The 17,384-nt window shown below is 42.7% G+C and overlaps 1 protein-coding gene across 1 annotated transcript; it reads right to left on the bottom strand.

The window, feature by feature from the left end:
- Positions 1 to 2,462: 2,462 nt before the first annotated feature.
- On the bottom strand, positions 2,463 to 15,058 carry IFRD1 (interferon related developmental regulator 1). Its single transcript, XM_054988369.1, has 12 exons — positions 14,884 to 15,058; positions 12,858 to 12,962; positions 10,509 to 10,590; positions 9,972 to 10,096; positions 9,710 to 9,867; positions 8,499 to 8,549; positions 8,228 to 8,406; positions 7,887 to 7,995; positions 5,900 to 6,034; positions 4,426 to 4,554; positions 3,890 to 3,985; positions 2,463 to 3,248 (listed from the first exon to the last, which is right to left on the bottom strand). Exons 1-12 carry the CDS (start codon positions 14,930 to 14,932, stop codon positions 3,159 to 3,161), a joined length of 1,308 nt encoding a protein of 435 aa, XP_054844344.1. The 5' UTR covers positions 14,933 to 15,058; the 3' UTR covers positions 2,463 to 3,158.
- Positions 15,059 to 17,384: the final 2,326 nt, after the last annotated feature.

Raw genomic sequence — 17,384 nt, 5'->3', positions numbered from 1 at the left:
GTTATGAGGCGCAATTCCTCTACATTCTTTGGAACACTGGGACACACTCGTTGCAGTCACAGGGGTGTTGCTACCAATAAAAGGAGTCTACCCCTTCCACTTGTGGAGTCTATTGAACCCTAAAATAAATGGAGACTTCTCTTACATCCATGATCCTCGGTCAACACAATTGAAGTCTGATACCTGAATTGGTGAAGCAACCACAATGTCAACCTGCCATTGCCAGGGTCCCCTGAGCCGCTTTGGAAAATGGAGTGCCACGCCCATTGCTGTGCCAGGGCCTCTCAAGACAGGAAAATAGCCCATCTTTGCCAACTCAGTGACACTGGTATGTTTTTCATCTTTGTTGGGCCAGCCTCCTGCCCTCCAGGATCCATTCTGCAGTAGTGCCCAATATTCTCAAAATTCTCAGATACCAAAAGGATCAAGACTGGAGACCTCCCCCCGCCGACTTAAGTCAGTCCAAGGTTGCGTTTGTACCCATTGCAGTGTATGCGTGTAAGATTTCAGTTAGTGTCTTCTACACAAGGAATGCAATCAGGCCTGTCTTAAAGTGCCACATATTACATAATCCACGGTTCTCTATGCCCTTTACGTATCTTCACAGGGACAGAAGCAAAAGTCTATTCGCCCTCTTAACTTGTATCTCAAAAATGCAACTACACCTGCTTCTGTATGTCCTCTGTACTGCAGTCTGCATGCGCTATAATCAGTAATACACAAACCCACTGTCTTGAGCACTTTAATTAGTATTAGTGACCCACAGGAATTCAATGCTTGCATGCATTGCAATTAGAAATATATAGCCAAAAGTGCAAGCTTGTCTTTCTGCATTACTCATAAAGTGCACAATTTATATTATTTATTTAAGTATTTATATAGTGCCTCTCCACCCAAATAGGGGTCCCAAGGCAGCAAACATTTAATTAAAACATTAAAACAGTATTTAAAATGTATTGTGTGTGTATATACAGACACAGACACAACCAAGGAAGACCACCAATGGGATTAAACTGGGTGTATGTCAAACAAAACAGAAAAGTCTTCATCCGCTGGCAGAAAACAACAGGAAGATAGGAGAATCTCACTGGAGAGAGAGTTCCAAAATTTTAGCACCATGACTTGAGAATGCCCTTTCTTGGGTTGTCACCTGTCTAGCCTCAATGGGGAGAGGCACCCAAAGCAAGACCTCCAAAGATGACGCGAATGGATGGGCAGGTTCATATGAAGAAGGCAGTCCTTAAGGTATTATCTGGCTACTAACAAAGTTATTTTTTCATGTTTTAAAACAGATGCGCATCCCTTCTTGCAATGTTTGTGTACTTTAAGTTGGTTTGGGTATACTAGGAATGTATGCTTCCAGCTCAGTCACCAGCCGTAAATTTAATTCTTAGCAACTAATTGATGTCCGAGGCCCTATTTCAGTTCCAGGCCTTATGCCAAGTTCTTCCTCAGTAGCCCTGCTTCATGTGATATTTGGAATTAAATGGATCATCAGGGACAGGGCCTTTTCAAAGCTGATAAAACAGTGACATTTCCTTCCCACCAGTTTGCTTGGCTCAGTGTTGTCAGTAACAAGTGAACCATTTGTTTTGTCCAGCTGCTGAAGGAATAAGAGATATGGCTATATGTACACATGTAGCAGCTGCTGTTTTAGTTGTGGTAGTTCTCCAATTTCTAATGCTAGCATTTTTAGGCATTCATTTTTGTGAGTAGTCTTGTAGTATACATACACTTACAGAATGTAAAGTTGGATGCATTTTAAACACAGAAGTAAAATGTGACAAAGTGTAACTTTAATATAGGGCAGAGTCCAGTTGGGCTGTAGTTTGCCTTTCAATAAGCAGCATGGTAGAAACTGTTCCGGGGGAGAGAGGACAAAGTACCTAGGGCAGCCCTCCTCCCCACTCCTCTCATTCTCACCTCCCTCCCCACCCATCCATCTGTCCCCCCCCATCGACTGCCCCCCCATCCACTGCCTAAATTCAGAGTCTCTCTACATGTTACTAAGTTCCCAGAGACAGTCAAGTGAACCTCATTTCACTTGTCCCCCTTCCAATTTTCCATGCACTCGATCCCAGTCACACTTCAATTTGCTCTGGATCATATTTGCTATCAGTTCCTCCTCAACTGATAAAAGTATCCCAGTTTTCCCCACCTCCCTCAACCATTCATTGAAATGCAGATCTTGACACTTCCTCACAAAGAAATGCAAGCTGGAAATTCAAAATGGCAAGAAGAGAGCGGAATTGGTGCTGTGCCCTCTGAAATCACTTGCATATGCGGCCACATTGGCATTCCTGTGCACTGAGCAAGAACAGCCTGCACACGAATTGAGGCCTAGACATACAGTCCTGCACTTGAGCATCCCTAGGTACTTAGTAACATGTAGAGACTCTCAGTATGCTGAAACCAGTCCTACTTTGAGGAATCTCTGCCTGTTCACAAAAGGAGCATGAAAGTGCAGATTAAAACTGACATTTATTTTATTTAAATCTTAAAGGCACTATTAGACCTTAAATAATTGTCATCCCTTTGTAGCTATTCATATTAAACAGACAAGCCTTTTTGCATGAACTCAATAGTTTTGAACAAAAGCAGTTTTTAGAGAAAGATGTTTTTATTATCCAAGGTAACATAACATTAACTTTTAAATATTTGTATATGTTTCATCATTTTAAGCACTCTTAAGCAGAGGTTTAGGGCCCCTGTGTGGTACAAAGTCACTGTAAAATTTAAAATATTTGGTTACCTATCTAAATAGCAGCTTGGTCCAGAAACATGTTTACTCCGCAGAAAAGCCTTCTGAATGGAAGGTTTCACCTATTTCATTAGTGTGCTAAAAACGCTAAGCTAAATCAAAGCAGTCCCACCACCACGTGGCTGACAGTGCTGCAAGAATGCCAAATTCATGAGCCACTCTTACCCCCCCCTTGAAGTCCCCCCCATTTATGTTTCCCTCCCCGCATTTTATGTTCAACCCACAGTACATACCCATCTACTCAATAGCCTACATTACATCAGTTCCTCTGAATGTGCGAGACATCTAAGATGTAAAGACAGGTTTAAAAGCCTTATCATGTTAAACATAGCAATAATGACACATTATCAGGAATTAGATTCAACAGAAATCAAATCAGAGATCTTCAAGCGCTGGTCTAGAACACTTCACCAACATCTGTTCTTTTATCACGGCATTTGCTTCTGGCCTTAGTCCTCGCTTTGAAGGCTGCGGAGTTGTACAGGTGCTGTAAAGCAAGGAGAGAAACAGTAGTTATATACGCCAGTAAAACTAACGTTAACATCTTATTTGACAACTTCTGACTACTCCACGGACAGTATTTTTCTTTTCCATCTGTACTCACAGATGTCTCAAGGCAATTCACAATATAAAACACAAACACACACAAGGAGAAACCTAAAACTGGAACAACACTGATGCCAGTTGGGCAGCTGTAAGGATGGCTTTCAGTGAGACAGCACTGAAAAGGCCCTGTGTCCCTATTGGTTACCCACCACACTTCCAAAGGAGGAAGCACAGGCCTTACATCCTCTGCTGATGACCTTCACTGTATTTATATATTCAGCGTTAAGGAATTAGTAGAAATTATTACAAAGATGTTTCCTTAGACTCCTACTGTTGGCTGTTTCACTTGAAAAAACCTTGCGAAATTTAGAAAAAGTAATGGTTCCCCCGCCACACTGCTGCTGCTTCCATACCTCTCTTGCACACATGAAGGTGAGGGAGGGAAAAAACAAATCCCATGCCCTGTGCTGAGCAGGGTTGAGCATACAGCTAGCTTTGCTCCTGCCAGTGCTAGAACAGCTATGTATCCCAGACAGGTAGCAAATTGCAAGGAAGAAAGAACGTCTGTTTAACTTCGCTTACTCTTTCAAAACGGGGTATCTTCATGGTCTTAAGAGATGCCTCATCAAGCATCAGCGGTGGGCCAAGTTCAAAGACATTCCGAAGAAGCTCGTTGGACTGCATAAAACATCAAATCATTAGCTGTCTAAATGTTACCCCAACTATATTCAATGGCAGCTGACAAGCCTAATACCCCAGTCTGTTTCAGTGGGGAAAGTCCAGGAGTTTCCTGCTAAGGCTAGAAGAGGGGAACATCAGAAATCCTTTTCCAGCTTACTTTACTGTAGCCCAAGTATGCTGCTGGCACTGGACTCTTACCAGTCAAATTTAAAAGGGCAGAGGGCACAGAACGTATTTACATTTCAGCATGGAATTTCTCAGACATATGTGGCATGCCTCTCAACTCAAAAGAGGAGTTCCTGAAAAAAAAGATACTGAAAAATCAAGTTATTACTGAAATTCTCTCAAAGAACTGAAGCACATCCCCTCAACTGTTCAGAATTATGAAACAGACCCAGGGGCAAGGCAATATAAACATGTCTGAACTAGTCACTTACCTGCAAGTGATACTGCATCCCTGATCCTAGAATTTCCTTGAAAGTATCATAGGTCTGTTTTTTAACCCAGCAGTCAATGTACATGCGCTCAGGTCCAAATTTGACTGTCTCAGTAGGAAAGTCATGTTCCTGCACAAAAAAAACAGTCATAAGAACGGAAAGCAGCTACATAAAAACCATTTTAAGAGCAACAGAGCTGCCACACATGCGAGGGATGTACCTTCCTCACATCACAGCCCACCACTGCTACACGGCGGGCTGTTCAAGAGCTGCTATCTATTAACAAAGCTCCATCTGCAGCTTGTTAAAATCCAAGCTACCAAGTTGGACCAATTTGTGCCGAAACTCTGGGCAGGGATCTGTAGAGGGTTATTATTATTTTGAGTTAAACCTTGTTGGCAGACCTTGTTTCACAATGTGTGTACATGTTATATAGGAGAAGATGGCTTTTCCAGATACTTTGGACTTTAAACACTATCAGCTCATTGCTCAAAGCTAGCACATCAGACTGTTCCCAGGAACACACACTGACAACCAATAAAGTCTATGTAAAAACTGGTATAATCCAATCCAATCTGTTTTTACTGAAAGCCAGCATGGCATAGTGGCAAGATGTTAGACTAGGATCTGGGAGAACCAGGCTCAAACCGTACTCTGTCATGGAAGCTTGCTGGGCGACCTTGGGCCAGTCACACACACTCAACCTAACCTACCGCACAAGGTTGTCTTGAGGATAAAATGGAAGAATTATGTAAGCCACTTTGGGTTCCCCCTTTGGGAAGAAAGTTGGGGTAAAAATGAAGTAAATAATGAAATACTGGCCCCATTACACTGAACCTAGAAACCAAGACTAGATCTCAGGTGGCCACTTCATGTTGAAAAGCACATTATTTCCATCTTGGACAGGGCAGGCATTTTCAGAGATTCCCTCTTCTCACTACACACCCTCACTTGACCCGCAGTGCTGTTCTTGAGGGTCTCCTGAGCCCCAGGAACAAAATTTCAGAGAACTTTGTAGGCTGCAGAGGAGGGAAGGAGCCCTGCTCTGTGTGGTTCCACTCTACAAGCAGCTCTTATTTAATACACACCATGTCTCTGCCAATTTAATTTAAAATTAAATGAACTTTGCGTTAATGACTCCATTTGGCCTGCATTCTTAGATCATTTGCCTTCAGGTGGCAATTTGTTGTTTGCATGAAACAAAGCCAGCAGTGATGAAAGATCTGAAGTTCTGAAAGAGCACCTGTATTTTCCACAATGAAACTAAATGTTCAGCACCTTATCTTCACATAAAAGATACTACCAACAACATAGAAAAAGCACGGCTAGGATCCAGTACAAGTTCACCAGCTGTGTTCCACATCCAGGTAAATGAGCAGCAGTCCTCACACTAGAAGTTGCCTCCTCATATGGTGCTGTCATTTTGAAATACAAAGTTTGTTTTACCCAGTAACACACTCCCACTGGTCTTTACCTCCACAGCCCGCAAGACATCTCTGAAGACAGATCGCTGTTTTCTTTTGTCTACTTTGGCACGGTGCTTGTTCCCATCTGTTGCCAGAGCCCTCAATTTCTGTGTTAGAGGCTCCATATCTTCATAGAAGAAATCCTAGCCCAATAAAACAGCAGCAACAGTTATTTCACAAGTCAACTAAAGGTTCAGAAAGCCAGAACTCTTGAGTGGTTCCGTTGTTATCCTAGCTCAGGGATGATACTGCAGCACGATATGGCATCATTCAGTAAACAGCAAACAAGGTTGAATACACTTAAAATCTGTAGCTTTCACATCAGAATAAACAACTCCTTTAAGCCTTCCCTTGAAATGAACACTCCTTTCTGAGATAAACTTTTTTTACAGCAAAGCCTCTTTTTGAAAAATGTGGTTACTTATACTGGCCTAGGATAATACTGCTTTCTATGGGATGCAGCCATCCATGAAGCATCTAATGTTAATAGCTCTTTAAAGTATCCTGGGTTTGGCAATTTTAGTGAAGTGGGTGTTCACGCCATATACGACTAGCAGAAGTAAGCTAGCAAATGTATTTCCCATCTCCTCCCAGTACATTAATTTCAAGTAGCAGCATTGAGCACCTTTCCAGTCTGTTCAAGTTACTTATCACATGAGCATGTCAGCTGCTTCTCTGATTAAGATGCCATTTATTAGCAGGAGCTACATGAAGGCTTGAAACAGTGAGCTGGGTAAAGAGTAAACTGTTTCAAGTAAGGACACTGTAGAATGGATGCAGAGATCAGAGATCATTAACCTCAGAACACTACAGAGGGGAGTGCAGGTCTGAACGTTCTCTTCAAAACTGAATTTCTATAGCTCAGATTCAAAATGCAGCTCAAATTACAATTGCGTAGATTGGAATAGTGGCATAATTGAATATCATGGATTATTTCTACCAGTGGAAGGCATTTCCATCAGTGGAGTGGATTTTCTTTGCTTTCCTGCAGCAGCCCAAAAATGTCCTTGGAAATGCTGCTCATGATGGACAGGAGATCCCCCAAGTACAGCAAACAGGGGAAAGCTGAAAGTCTACATCACAAAGGGGAACCTGTGGAAGTTATCCCTCCATCCTAAAAAAAAACCCTCCACAGAACTCCACTCGGTGTTTAGATATTGTACAATGCACTGGGGATTTCAATTATTTTAAATGATTTCATTGTTACTTTATGTCTTTTGTTCCCTCTCGTTTTTACTGTTGCTTTTCATTGATTATAATTGTTTTAAAATGTTGATTTTATTTTGTATGTTTTAATTTGTTAGCTGCCTCAGTGGCCCTTGTGAGAGCAGAAAATCAGGATATACATTGTTAAATAAATACATTTATTTACAGTTAGTCATTCTCTTCCTCTGCAATACACTATCTTGACCAAGAGTTTTTCTGGGTACCTTTCCACATACCCTACCAAGACGGGACACTCAGCTAAGCTGAGACTACTTTCTTCAGTCAAAGAACAATGAAAAAATGAGTTCCAACATAATAAGGAACATCATGGTAGTCTTGAACACTACAGCAGACTCAAGAAAGCAAATATTATTCATTAGCCCCACATGTAAGCTAGGGTACCACTCACACATGCAAACTCTATGTTCTCACACCATACCAGGCACAGAGTGCTGCATCTACCATGTTCAAGAGGGAACAACAACCATACTAATGTAGAACAAGACTACGCTGCCATTGTTTAACACAATTTTGCTTATCATATTGCTACAATGGAAAGTTACAATCTTGAGTTCTGAGCCAGAAACTCTAATAAGGTCTATGGAGGTAAGCTCCATTTATAACTGGAGGAACAATTCTGTTAAATCATACATCTGTTTATAGATGTATGATGTTGATTTATTTGAAGAAAGACATGTTTTTTTCCTCATCAGAATGCATCAAAGCAAATTAAAACATTGTGAATTCAATCACTGCCATTTAATGTTTGATACAGTTCTTTAAACCTACCCCATCTGTTTCTCTTGCTAATTCAAAGAGAAGGGCCAGGGTTTCCCCAGCAGCAATCCTCATGTTTACATCATCACAGGACAAGAGAAGAGGACATTTATGCAAATGCCTAGGGAAAAAAGAGGAGACTGTTACTAATCTGTAAGGCAGGAACTCTCTCTCTCTCTCGCTCGCACGCACGCACGCACACAGAGTAAAACACTCAATGCAATCCTAAACAGGGTCACAACCCTTCTAGGCCCATGGACTTGAAATGAGCTTAGAAGGGAGTAACTCTTCTTAGGGTTGCTCTGCCAAAAGTCCCACTCCCAGGATGGGTTCCAAGGGAACACAATACACACATTTCTAGCTTTTTCTTCACTTCATTCATTGGGCAGATGGTCAACAGCAGGGTCCATGCCAACAGGGCGCTGATATGAAGAACTGTGTTCTGGCTGCTGGAAATTCCATTTGAATTTCTTTCTTTCTGATAGGATTTGATGAAAATATTTTCCAGACATTCCATAGTTGAATACAATTCCTGGTTTTAAAGAACAGGCCAAGAAAGTTGTTGAACTGGATGCTTTCATTCTCCATAAAGTAATAAAATGTACCTTTTAAAAGTTTCCTTACTGTAATATCATCAGTGGCAATAAAGCAACAAACTCCCAAGCAGGTAGCACACTAGACAAAAGAAAGAAGTATTTTACTTTGGTTTTATTGTTAGGCATTCACCTGGTATTTTGAACCCACTGAGTGACTAACACCTACCCTACACCTTACACTCCATCATATTTAACATTTGCTTAGTCATCTAACCTTTAACACATTCTTATATTCTTAGACAAGTCCAGTGTATCTTGGTGACCTATGTACCTTTTACACAACAGTTCAGTTAAACACTGCTGGCCACGACCTTTTTAGGAGATTACTGAAAATGGGGGAAAGGGACATTTTTAAACTGTAGCATGGACATTTTAAAACTGTGGCAGCTAGAAAGAATACTAGTCACCAAATAATTTGCCCTTAGGCCAGATCTGGATGTTTAAGAAATTAAAGGATCCTGACACACACTCCTAAGTATTCACCATTTGCTGACTGACTCTAGCTGAAATCAAAGGATTATTTGTTTTGAAAATTACACTGAAGGCTTTTTCAAGTTAAAGAAATTACCTCCTGTCAGTGATATCACATTACCAAAACAACTATGAATAAGGAGCAGACACTGTTTGCTCACCATTCCAAGACTAAATGTCACAAGGCACAGGGCTGTATGTTCTCTGAAAGAAGACGGGAGCCTCTGACTAGTATCCTGGGGAGCTAGTCACCGTACCTCTCAGGATTTTTCCATCCTGTCACAATTTCAATTTCCTGCCCAACTGTTACACTGGGGTTCCCAGCAGGAAATTAAAAAGAATATAAACTTCAAAAAGATAGAATCTGAGCATGAGTTTTTTAAAAAATCAAGCCTGGACAATTACTGAGGTAAAAGTAACAAGTACAAGAGGCTTTCTTTCAAAAAAGTGAAGAACATTATTTATTCAGAAAGAATATACTATTCGAGATAAATATTAACATTTATTTTCAACTAATCCTCAAAACCCAACTCCATCTTCCCTACCTCAGTTTTTAACTCCCTCAGTACAGCCCCACTGGTGGATTCAGAGCTCTGCTCTCACTGGTTGCTTTGTCTCCAGGGTGTTTTTCTTATCATAGTCATTGGATCCCCATACCAGTGAAAGATTCTAACCACCCCCCCAACCTCAAACACATGCTTAGAAACCAAGCCACCAGCTACTTAAACCTGCACATGGCTTATACCAACCATCCCATTTTCTACTTACAGCTTGCCTTGCTTGTATGCTTGCTGCTCCATCGCCAAGGATTTTCTTCAGCACTGGCGCAAGGGTCTTAAAGACTTCTTCACTTTCAATTCCTGAGCCCAGCTGCACACAAAGTAGACAAGCCAGTCCTGCTGCTGCACACTGCTCATCACTCTTGCCTACACAGACAATGGCTTGCCATAGAATTAAACCTGAAGGCATTAACCCCATCCCACTTACCAAAACATGCACATATTTTATAGAAGTCTTTTCGGCACATTACCTTTCTTTATGCAGCGCTCAATGCTATCTGTTAGAGTCATTCTTCTTTCCAAGATGAACTCATATAGTATTTTAGATATCAAGGCATTTTTAAGACCTTCCAGAGCTGACTGCCTTGTCTTTGCACTATGGAGGAAACAGAAGAGGCCCACAGTAAAATGTCAGCATGCAGAGTATTGAAAACAGACTTGCAAAGTCAAAATCTACAAAGTCCTAATCCTGGCCTAAAAATCTATTCAAGCCTTAAATCTGATCAAAGCTGCTTGACTCACAGACCCAATCTCTCTGCCTTCATTCTTTAAGTTTTCAAACATTTGCAAAGACAGCCTCTTTGGCGTAAATGTTCATACATTCGATCTCTACAGCTCCCCTTTTCCCTCCTCTGATAAATGGGCTACAGAATTTCACATCTAGAGGAAAACTAGGCAGTAAAGGAAATCTAACTGCAAGGACGATTTATCCCTGCTACTAAATCTCATTTATCTGCCCCTTGTTTTAAACACTGCTTATCAAATCCAGCATTTCAGACTTCTCATACCTCTTGTCTAATGTCAGATCAATGAGTCCCTTTAGTTTGTACTCAAAGTCTTCTTGTGTTGCTTCTTCATCAACTTCAGGCCCTATAGAAATGAAAAAAAAGAAAATTCTGTTGTTGAGATGTTTACTACCAGAAATTAGCCATGGGACCCATATGCCACCACAAGCACAGAGTAACTGCTTGTTTTCTCTGTCTGATGTAACTTGTCATTCTGAATGATTTAGTTATTCATATCTACAACCCTGGCATGATTCCTCAACAAGCCATAATCTAGGTTTCTGTACTAATTTACAACTGTTGCTACTTCATATCTATTTATGCCATTTCTTAAAATCTCCCAACACATCAGAGAAGGATACAATCCTTGACATGTCAATGTATTGATCAGTTTTGGTTTACTTCCATTATGAAGTAATTGAGGGTGTGTGTGTATGTGTGTCGGACAATAGCCTGGTACTCAATACTAATTTCTCATCTCCTCATTCTACAGTTTTCTAAGATAATATTTTCACTGTAGTTCCAATTACTTTAAGCCATTTAAATCCTTAGACCTGTAGGTAAGATTGCTGAGGATTATATCAGAGATCAAAACCTAACACAACTAGGGGTGTGCGCTTCGGGTTTCCGATTCGGAAAAAATGCCCAAATCAGACCCAATCTGTAAAGATTCGGAACAATGTAATCAAAGCTTCCCGAAGCGATTCCGGCCACTTCAGAAAGCTTTAGGGCCCTTTAAACTTCAGCTGGCCTGTGGGCCAGCTGAAGTTTAAAGGGCCTTCTGGGTATGCTAGAGAGGGGGGGAGCTTAAAGGAAAAAACGCTCCCCACACTTCTACCCTTTAAGCTCTTCCCCTTTCCATCCATCAGTGAACGAGGTAGATGAGGCCCTTCCTGCCTCTCAAACGGCTGCCGCAGCAGCCATTTGAGGGGCAGGAAGGGCCTTTTCGGCCTCCTCTGCTGCTGCGCAGGACCGCAGGGTGGTGTAGAATGCCAGGGCTGCTGCTGCTGGGCTGTGGCCTCTACCGCCGCAGCAGCAGCACCAAGGTAAGTGCAGGGGCTGGGGCACGTGCCACTTGCAAGTGGCAGGAAAGGCGCCCTTTAAACTATCAGCTGTCAGACAGCAGGAGGAGATCCCCACCACCACCTGCCAGCTGATAGTTTAAAGAGACCTTTAAGTGGGTTGGAGGGAACAGGGGGGTGGGGCGCTAAGTGGGAGGCTGAGGGGTGGGTGCGGGTGGGAGTTCTGGTAGAAAACCCAGCCTCCTGAATCGCTTTGGAATGCTCCGAATCTTTAGGGAGCATTCCAAAGCGATTCAAATACCCGAATCCCAAGTGGCTTGCCGCTTTGGGTTTGGGGTATTTCGAAGCAGGAAATGTTTTTCGGGGTAAACCCGAAGCAGGAAACCCAAATATTTTCGGAGCGCACACCCATAAACACAACCACAAATCTAGAAATTGCTGAGAAGGCAACTTAAAGGTTTAATCACTTTCAGGTTGTAGCGCAGGCAAATTCTATATCAGTGTGCACAGTAAGAGTCTAAATGCCCCTTGTATTTTAATTTCATTATGCTAAAGGTGAAAAGGCACTTTTGCCTCAATCTGTCAACCCCTTTCCTTGTCTACAGTCGATGGCAAACTCCTGTCTGCAGTCTCATCTCTCAGCTGCACCCTTTTCTGCTCCCACCCAACTCACAGATCTCTCTGCAGTCCCATTTTTACTCCTCCTCAAACAACTATCTGTTTCTACACCCACGTCTCTGTACAGCTTTATTTGTCAATTCCCCTTTTCTCTCTGCACTCCGCAGTGCTGTTTTCTATGCAACCCCATCTCAGCTAGCTTCCTTTTTTTCTCCAAGTCTCTTCACCATTTCTACCTGCATGTCTGTCTTCTCCATTCAGGCCATTCTTCACTGTACATGTCCCCATCCTACCCACATCTCTCTATTCCTTCTTACTTGAGTTCAGGGGAAATGGCACACAAAACTTTCATTCCTCCAGCAATGCATACTAGTAAAGAAGATCTAAAGTACAGGTGGATCAGTACAATGCCACCACAGAGCTACAACACGCTATTAACAAACCCAAACTCCACCATGCATCTCTGAACCCAGAGAGATGTGCAAGGTAGGTAGAACAATGCCGGAATTTTTCACATCCATTTGTTTTTTTATAAGCTTCAGCCTTAAACATTAAATATGAAGGAAACTATTTGGAATTATTGGGGGGGGGACTGACTGCTGGCTTGCACTAGATGCTTTAAGCAATGCAGTGTACTATTTCAACATTCATCTCAACCCAAACTAACTCCTAAGGGGAAAGAATATCTAGTATTTGATAAGGCACAACATACCATCCTCTGTGAAGCTAGCTGGATCACTGAAGCCACTACAATGGCTCATAGTTTCAATCGATGCATCTTCATCACTAAAAGGTTGCGTGTTTCTGTGCTGGGCACCTATGGGGGAAAAAAACATTTTTAGCAGATATGAAAGTAGGGAAACACTACCAGTTGCTTTACATCAAAATCCAATGCAACATCATAAGACCAGAACAATTAACTCTGGCAGCCTCCTTGTATTTCAGCAAGACACAAAAATTCTGTCTTGATTTGGCAGACCACCTTTCAAACTACATTGTTAATAAGGTCAGGAATTAATGCAACCTCCCAATATTATATCCCACAGCATGGTGAGAAACATCCCATAGAGAAGGGTTGAACATAGCATCGTTCAGAAGTAGAAGCTACCTTACTTCTCCAGATCATTGGCACTTTCTGCTGCTTCTCATGTTTTCAGATTGTTTTACCTGCCACATGTCCTGCGGTCAAAAGAACGCTAGTCTTGTCAGGTAAATAGCACACATTGTGAATGCCAACACAAATAAGTCAGCATATAGCCAGAGGGCAAGGGAGGAACAGCCTGTTCCAAGGCCCCTTGTTTCTGATGTCACAGGTATCATCCAACTAACATCAGTTATATATGCTTTAATATTTGAGCATAATGTGTGTAAAACACTTTTAAACCTTTCATAGTGCACAGAATGTTAAGCATGCTTGTTTCATCAGACTAGAAAAATATTGTAAATTCCCTTAAATTAACATCAAAATTAGGCAATAGAAAAAGGGAAAGCACTGGACTGGAGAAGGCGCCTCAAATAAGTTTTCAATCCCTTTGTAACAGACAGTGGGTTAGACAGTGGATTAGAATGCCTGTATTACTGGAATGTCCTTGCAATGAGTAAGCTTTGTACTGTCTCATGCAGACTAATACTATTCATAGCAACAGGCAGGTATTAATGTCACACTGAGATTCACTAAGCATCTAATAACAGGTATGGCTTTTCAGGCTTCCAGTTGTCACCATTTCCTTCCTGGTAGCAAGCAACGCCCTGCTGCTTCTGCTTATTTGATAGTACCTATCCACAATCTTATGATGGTTTTCAATCAGACCAGCAAAACAACCCATTTTCTTCAGAATGATTTACAAGATAATGACCTTCCAACTGTCAGCATTCTCTTACAGTATTTTAAAGAACATGGATGGTTTAAAGTTACTTTAATAGAAACCATAATTGAAATAGTATTTAGGATACATAATATTCTGCTGATCACTTTCAAGACTTCTTGGACAGGCGGCAACCCAGGAGAAAACCTTCTCAGTAGTGACACCAAAACTTTGGAATTCTCTCCTCTCTCTTCTGCCCCCTTCTGCTGCCATCTCCTGCCAACAGCTGAAGACTTGGTTTCGCTTGGCATTCCCTCAGCGACCCCTCCTCCCTGTCCAATGTTTTTGCTGCTTGTCTTTTGTATACATCTTAGCTCTGGTTTTAATGCTGGGTTCGGGGTGGTTTTAATGACTGTGTGCGTTTTAATTTGTTAGTTCCTTTAGCGGCCCTTGTGAGGGCAGAATGGCAAGTTATAAATTCTGCAAACGAGACTGAAAGACTGAATAACCATTGCCAGCATGAGACAGAGAGAACTGTCGTGCCCGAGGGCCAAAATTCAAAACGGAGAATTCCCGACTTGTGGCCGAGCCCTTCGGTCTCCTCAGCCGCCCCCCCCCCCCCCGATTCCGGTTCTCTCTGACTGCCGCGCCTGGCTAAATCGGGCCCACAGGCCACATGCCCTACGGCGGAAGCCACGTGCTTGAGCTTGGCTGGGCAGAACCCCATCTCGGTTCCTCTGGCAGGCGCCAAAGCACCCCGGCAAGGACTCGGCAGAGCGCCAGAACCGATTGAGGAAGGCAAGCGACTCCCGACCGCCCAAGGCCCCTCCCGCCACATTAGGGGCCCCGCAGCTCTTTTCCGCCCAGGCAGGGCTAAGAAACTACCATTCCCAGAATGCCTCGCGCTGGCGGAGCACGCGCACTGCCCCTCACCTGATGCTCCGCGCGGGTTCCCCCCTCCTCGCCGCCTCGACTTGGGCATGGCTGCGGCCTGTACCGGCACTGGCTCCGCGCGGCTTCTTCTGGCGCTCCCGCACCGGGCTGTCGGTCCCTGGCCTGGTTTCTCTTTCTCTCTCGCCCTCTCCCTCCGCTTGTTTCTTGGGCGGCAGCGACGATCAGCCGATGGAAGAGCAAGAGCGCTTTTTACTATAGAAGCGTCTTTGTGAGGCCGGCTTTCCGGACCGAGGCAGCGGATATGATTGAGGAAGGCAAGCGATAGGCAAAGCTGTAGCAGCGGCAGAAAACCCCGTGGATGCCCGTGAACGGAATCGATACATCTTTCTCCTCTCAGACGCCAGGAACTAAAGGCGCAGGGGTGCCGCTGACGCGATTTTTATACAGAGCCCGGCGGAGGCTGACGCGAGTAGTGACGTATTAAGGCGGGGCTTCTTAAGCAGCCAATAGTGTGCAGCGCTCGCTGGATGTGTATGCGCAGAGTCGCGCAATCGATGCTGGAGGTTGTAGTTCTTGCTCAGCCTTTCGGTAGTTTAACAAGGGCGAGGTCTGTCACGGATCAGTATTTCTCCTCCCCCTCTAACTGTCATAAAGAATTTAATGGGCAGCGGTGCATATTGGGAATTGTAGTCTCTCTCCTTCCGGGAGCCATTATGGTACAGCAGGACTTCACGTCAGCTGCGTTGCCTCAGTCGGTCCTTGTCCTCGTGTGACCTGCTGAAAGGTGAACGTTCTGGCGTGGAAGAGGCAGGGGCCAGGCGTGTCATTTTTAACGGCCCTCAGGGAGCCTGATGGGGCGGGGGCTGCAAGAAGAGGGTCGGTGTGAATGAGAGCTATTATATAAACGCCTCCTCTTGAAAAGCGGGATGTTTTAACGCTCATTTTTACCTTCTTAGTCACGCACCAGCAACAGCGGTACTAGTATCTTGAAGGAATCCTCCAGCATTAGGGCCCTCTTAGATTAATAACAGGAGCCTTAGAGACTTAACCCGTTTTTAATTCAAGCATAATTCCAGATGTCTTAGCTGGTAACCGCAAAACAAACTGGGATCCAGTAGCACTTTAACCAAAACTGATAGAAATGAACCCAATGTATTACTGCATAATCTTTAAGGAGTCAGTGTTCACTCAGAGATGCATTAGAAGTACATGTAGGCTTTCCAGAGAGGTTCAAAATAAGAGCCAATACAATCAAATCATAAGAACTTTCAATAATAAAAACAAAACAGGGGCATAAAAGCAGCATAAAACAATATTTAGCAACCTAAAAGAATATTTGTCAAATAATCCTCAGATTAGACATGGAAAATAAAAGCAACTAACATAAGGTGGAACTGTTCAGTTTTAAAACTGGGTAAAAATAAATGTTTTGGCCTGATACCTAAAGGACTAGTAAGAGTATGAAAAAGAAATATTCTAAAAAAGGTCAAAGGGCCTGGTAAGATGCAAATGTGATCAAGAATTTACCAAGAACGTTCATACTGGCAGCTGTTAATGATTTCTCTTAACTGTGCTAAACTAGTAAATGTCTGTAGTGATTCCTTACTCTTTGTTCAGCCTGTGGTAGTGGTGTGGATGGCATTACGTATTTGAATGAATTCTGCAATTTCAGCCTGAAACTTGTAATGCTGACTTTGAAGTTTAACAGTGACTTTTCTTACTTTAGAATGATGAATTCCAGAAGAGTAACTGGGTGGAGGCACCTTTTTCTTGCAGTATGAACTTTCATAGGCCACGGGCCATTAAGAAAAGCCCTGCCCACTGTCCTGGCTTTCTGCAAACATTGCAAAACTAAATTATTCAAAAAGGCTTTTTTACTCAGAGAGGAGGGCTGTATTGTAGGGAGGGGATCGCAGACTATCTGCTAATGAGTTCAGAACCATAGACTTTACCACTATGTTGTACTGGATTCCTTCTAATGCTGTGTCTTTGTAAACTTGCATCTGTTTACCCTATGGCATTATTTATGGAAATGTTCTTGATATTGACTGTACTAATCTCACACTGTGTAATCCGCCTTGAGTCTCCATGAGAAAGGTGGACTATAAATGATGTAAATAAAATTAATAAACATCTAGCCCAGCACCTGGTTTTCTGCAGGTACCACTCAGTGCCTTTCAGAAAATAAGGCATGCAAGTAACAGTCCTTCCATATCCTCCCCACCCCCCAACTAATGGAAGCTGTCAATTAGTTTTTAATATCCTGAATGAATTGCCTAATCCACCATTAAAGCTACAACCACATCATGTGGTTCCATAAATTGTCAGTTCTGAATTTACTTCCCGTCAATATCAGTGGGTGACTGGGATTTCTCATATTGTGAAAGAGGGAGAAAAAAAATCCCCTTTATTTCCTTCTTCTGTAAAATGCCCTGCTGTACTTCCTTTACGTAGCAAAGGTACTACACCTCCTTGCAATCTACTTGCAGCTGTGGATGTAGACTGTGGCTTCTGAAAGTTTATATCACCAAAAGCTGACT

Source organism: Eublepharis macularius, chromosome 9 (genome assembly GCF_028583425.1).
Source record: "Eublepharis macularius isolate TG4126 chromosome 9, MPM_Emac_v1.0, whole genome shotgun sequence".
Taxonomy (NCBI): domain Eukaryota; kingdom Metazoa; phylum Chordata; class Lepidosauria; order Squamata; family Eublepharidae; genus Eublepharis; species Eublepharis macularius.
This window is presented reverse-complemented; position numbering and strand designations above follow the sequence as displayed.

Excerpts from the sequence above, each read along its gene's own strand:
- IFRD1 (XM_054988369.1), bottom strand. The coding sequence starts at position 14,932 with ATGCCCAAGTCGAGGCGGCGAGGAGGGGGGAACCCGCGCGGAGCATCA. Across the intron at positions 3,986-4,425 it reads GGATGCAGTATCACTTGCAG|TCCAACGAGCTTCTTCGGAA; the intron begins GTAAGTGACTAG and ends TGTTTTATGCAG. Across the intron at positions 3,249-3,889 it reads AGATACCCCGTTTTGAAAGA|CACCTGTACAACTCCGCAGC; the intron begins GTAAGCGAAGTT and ends CTTGCTTTACAG.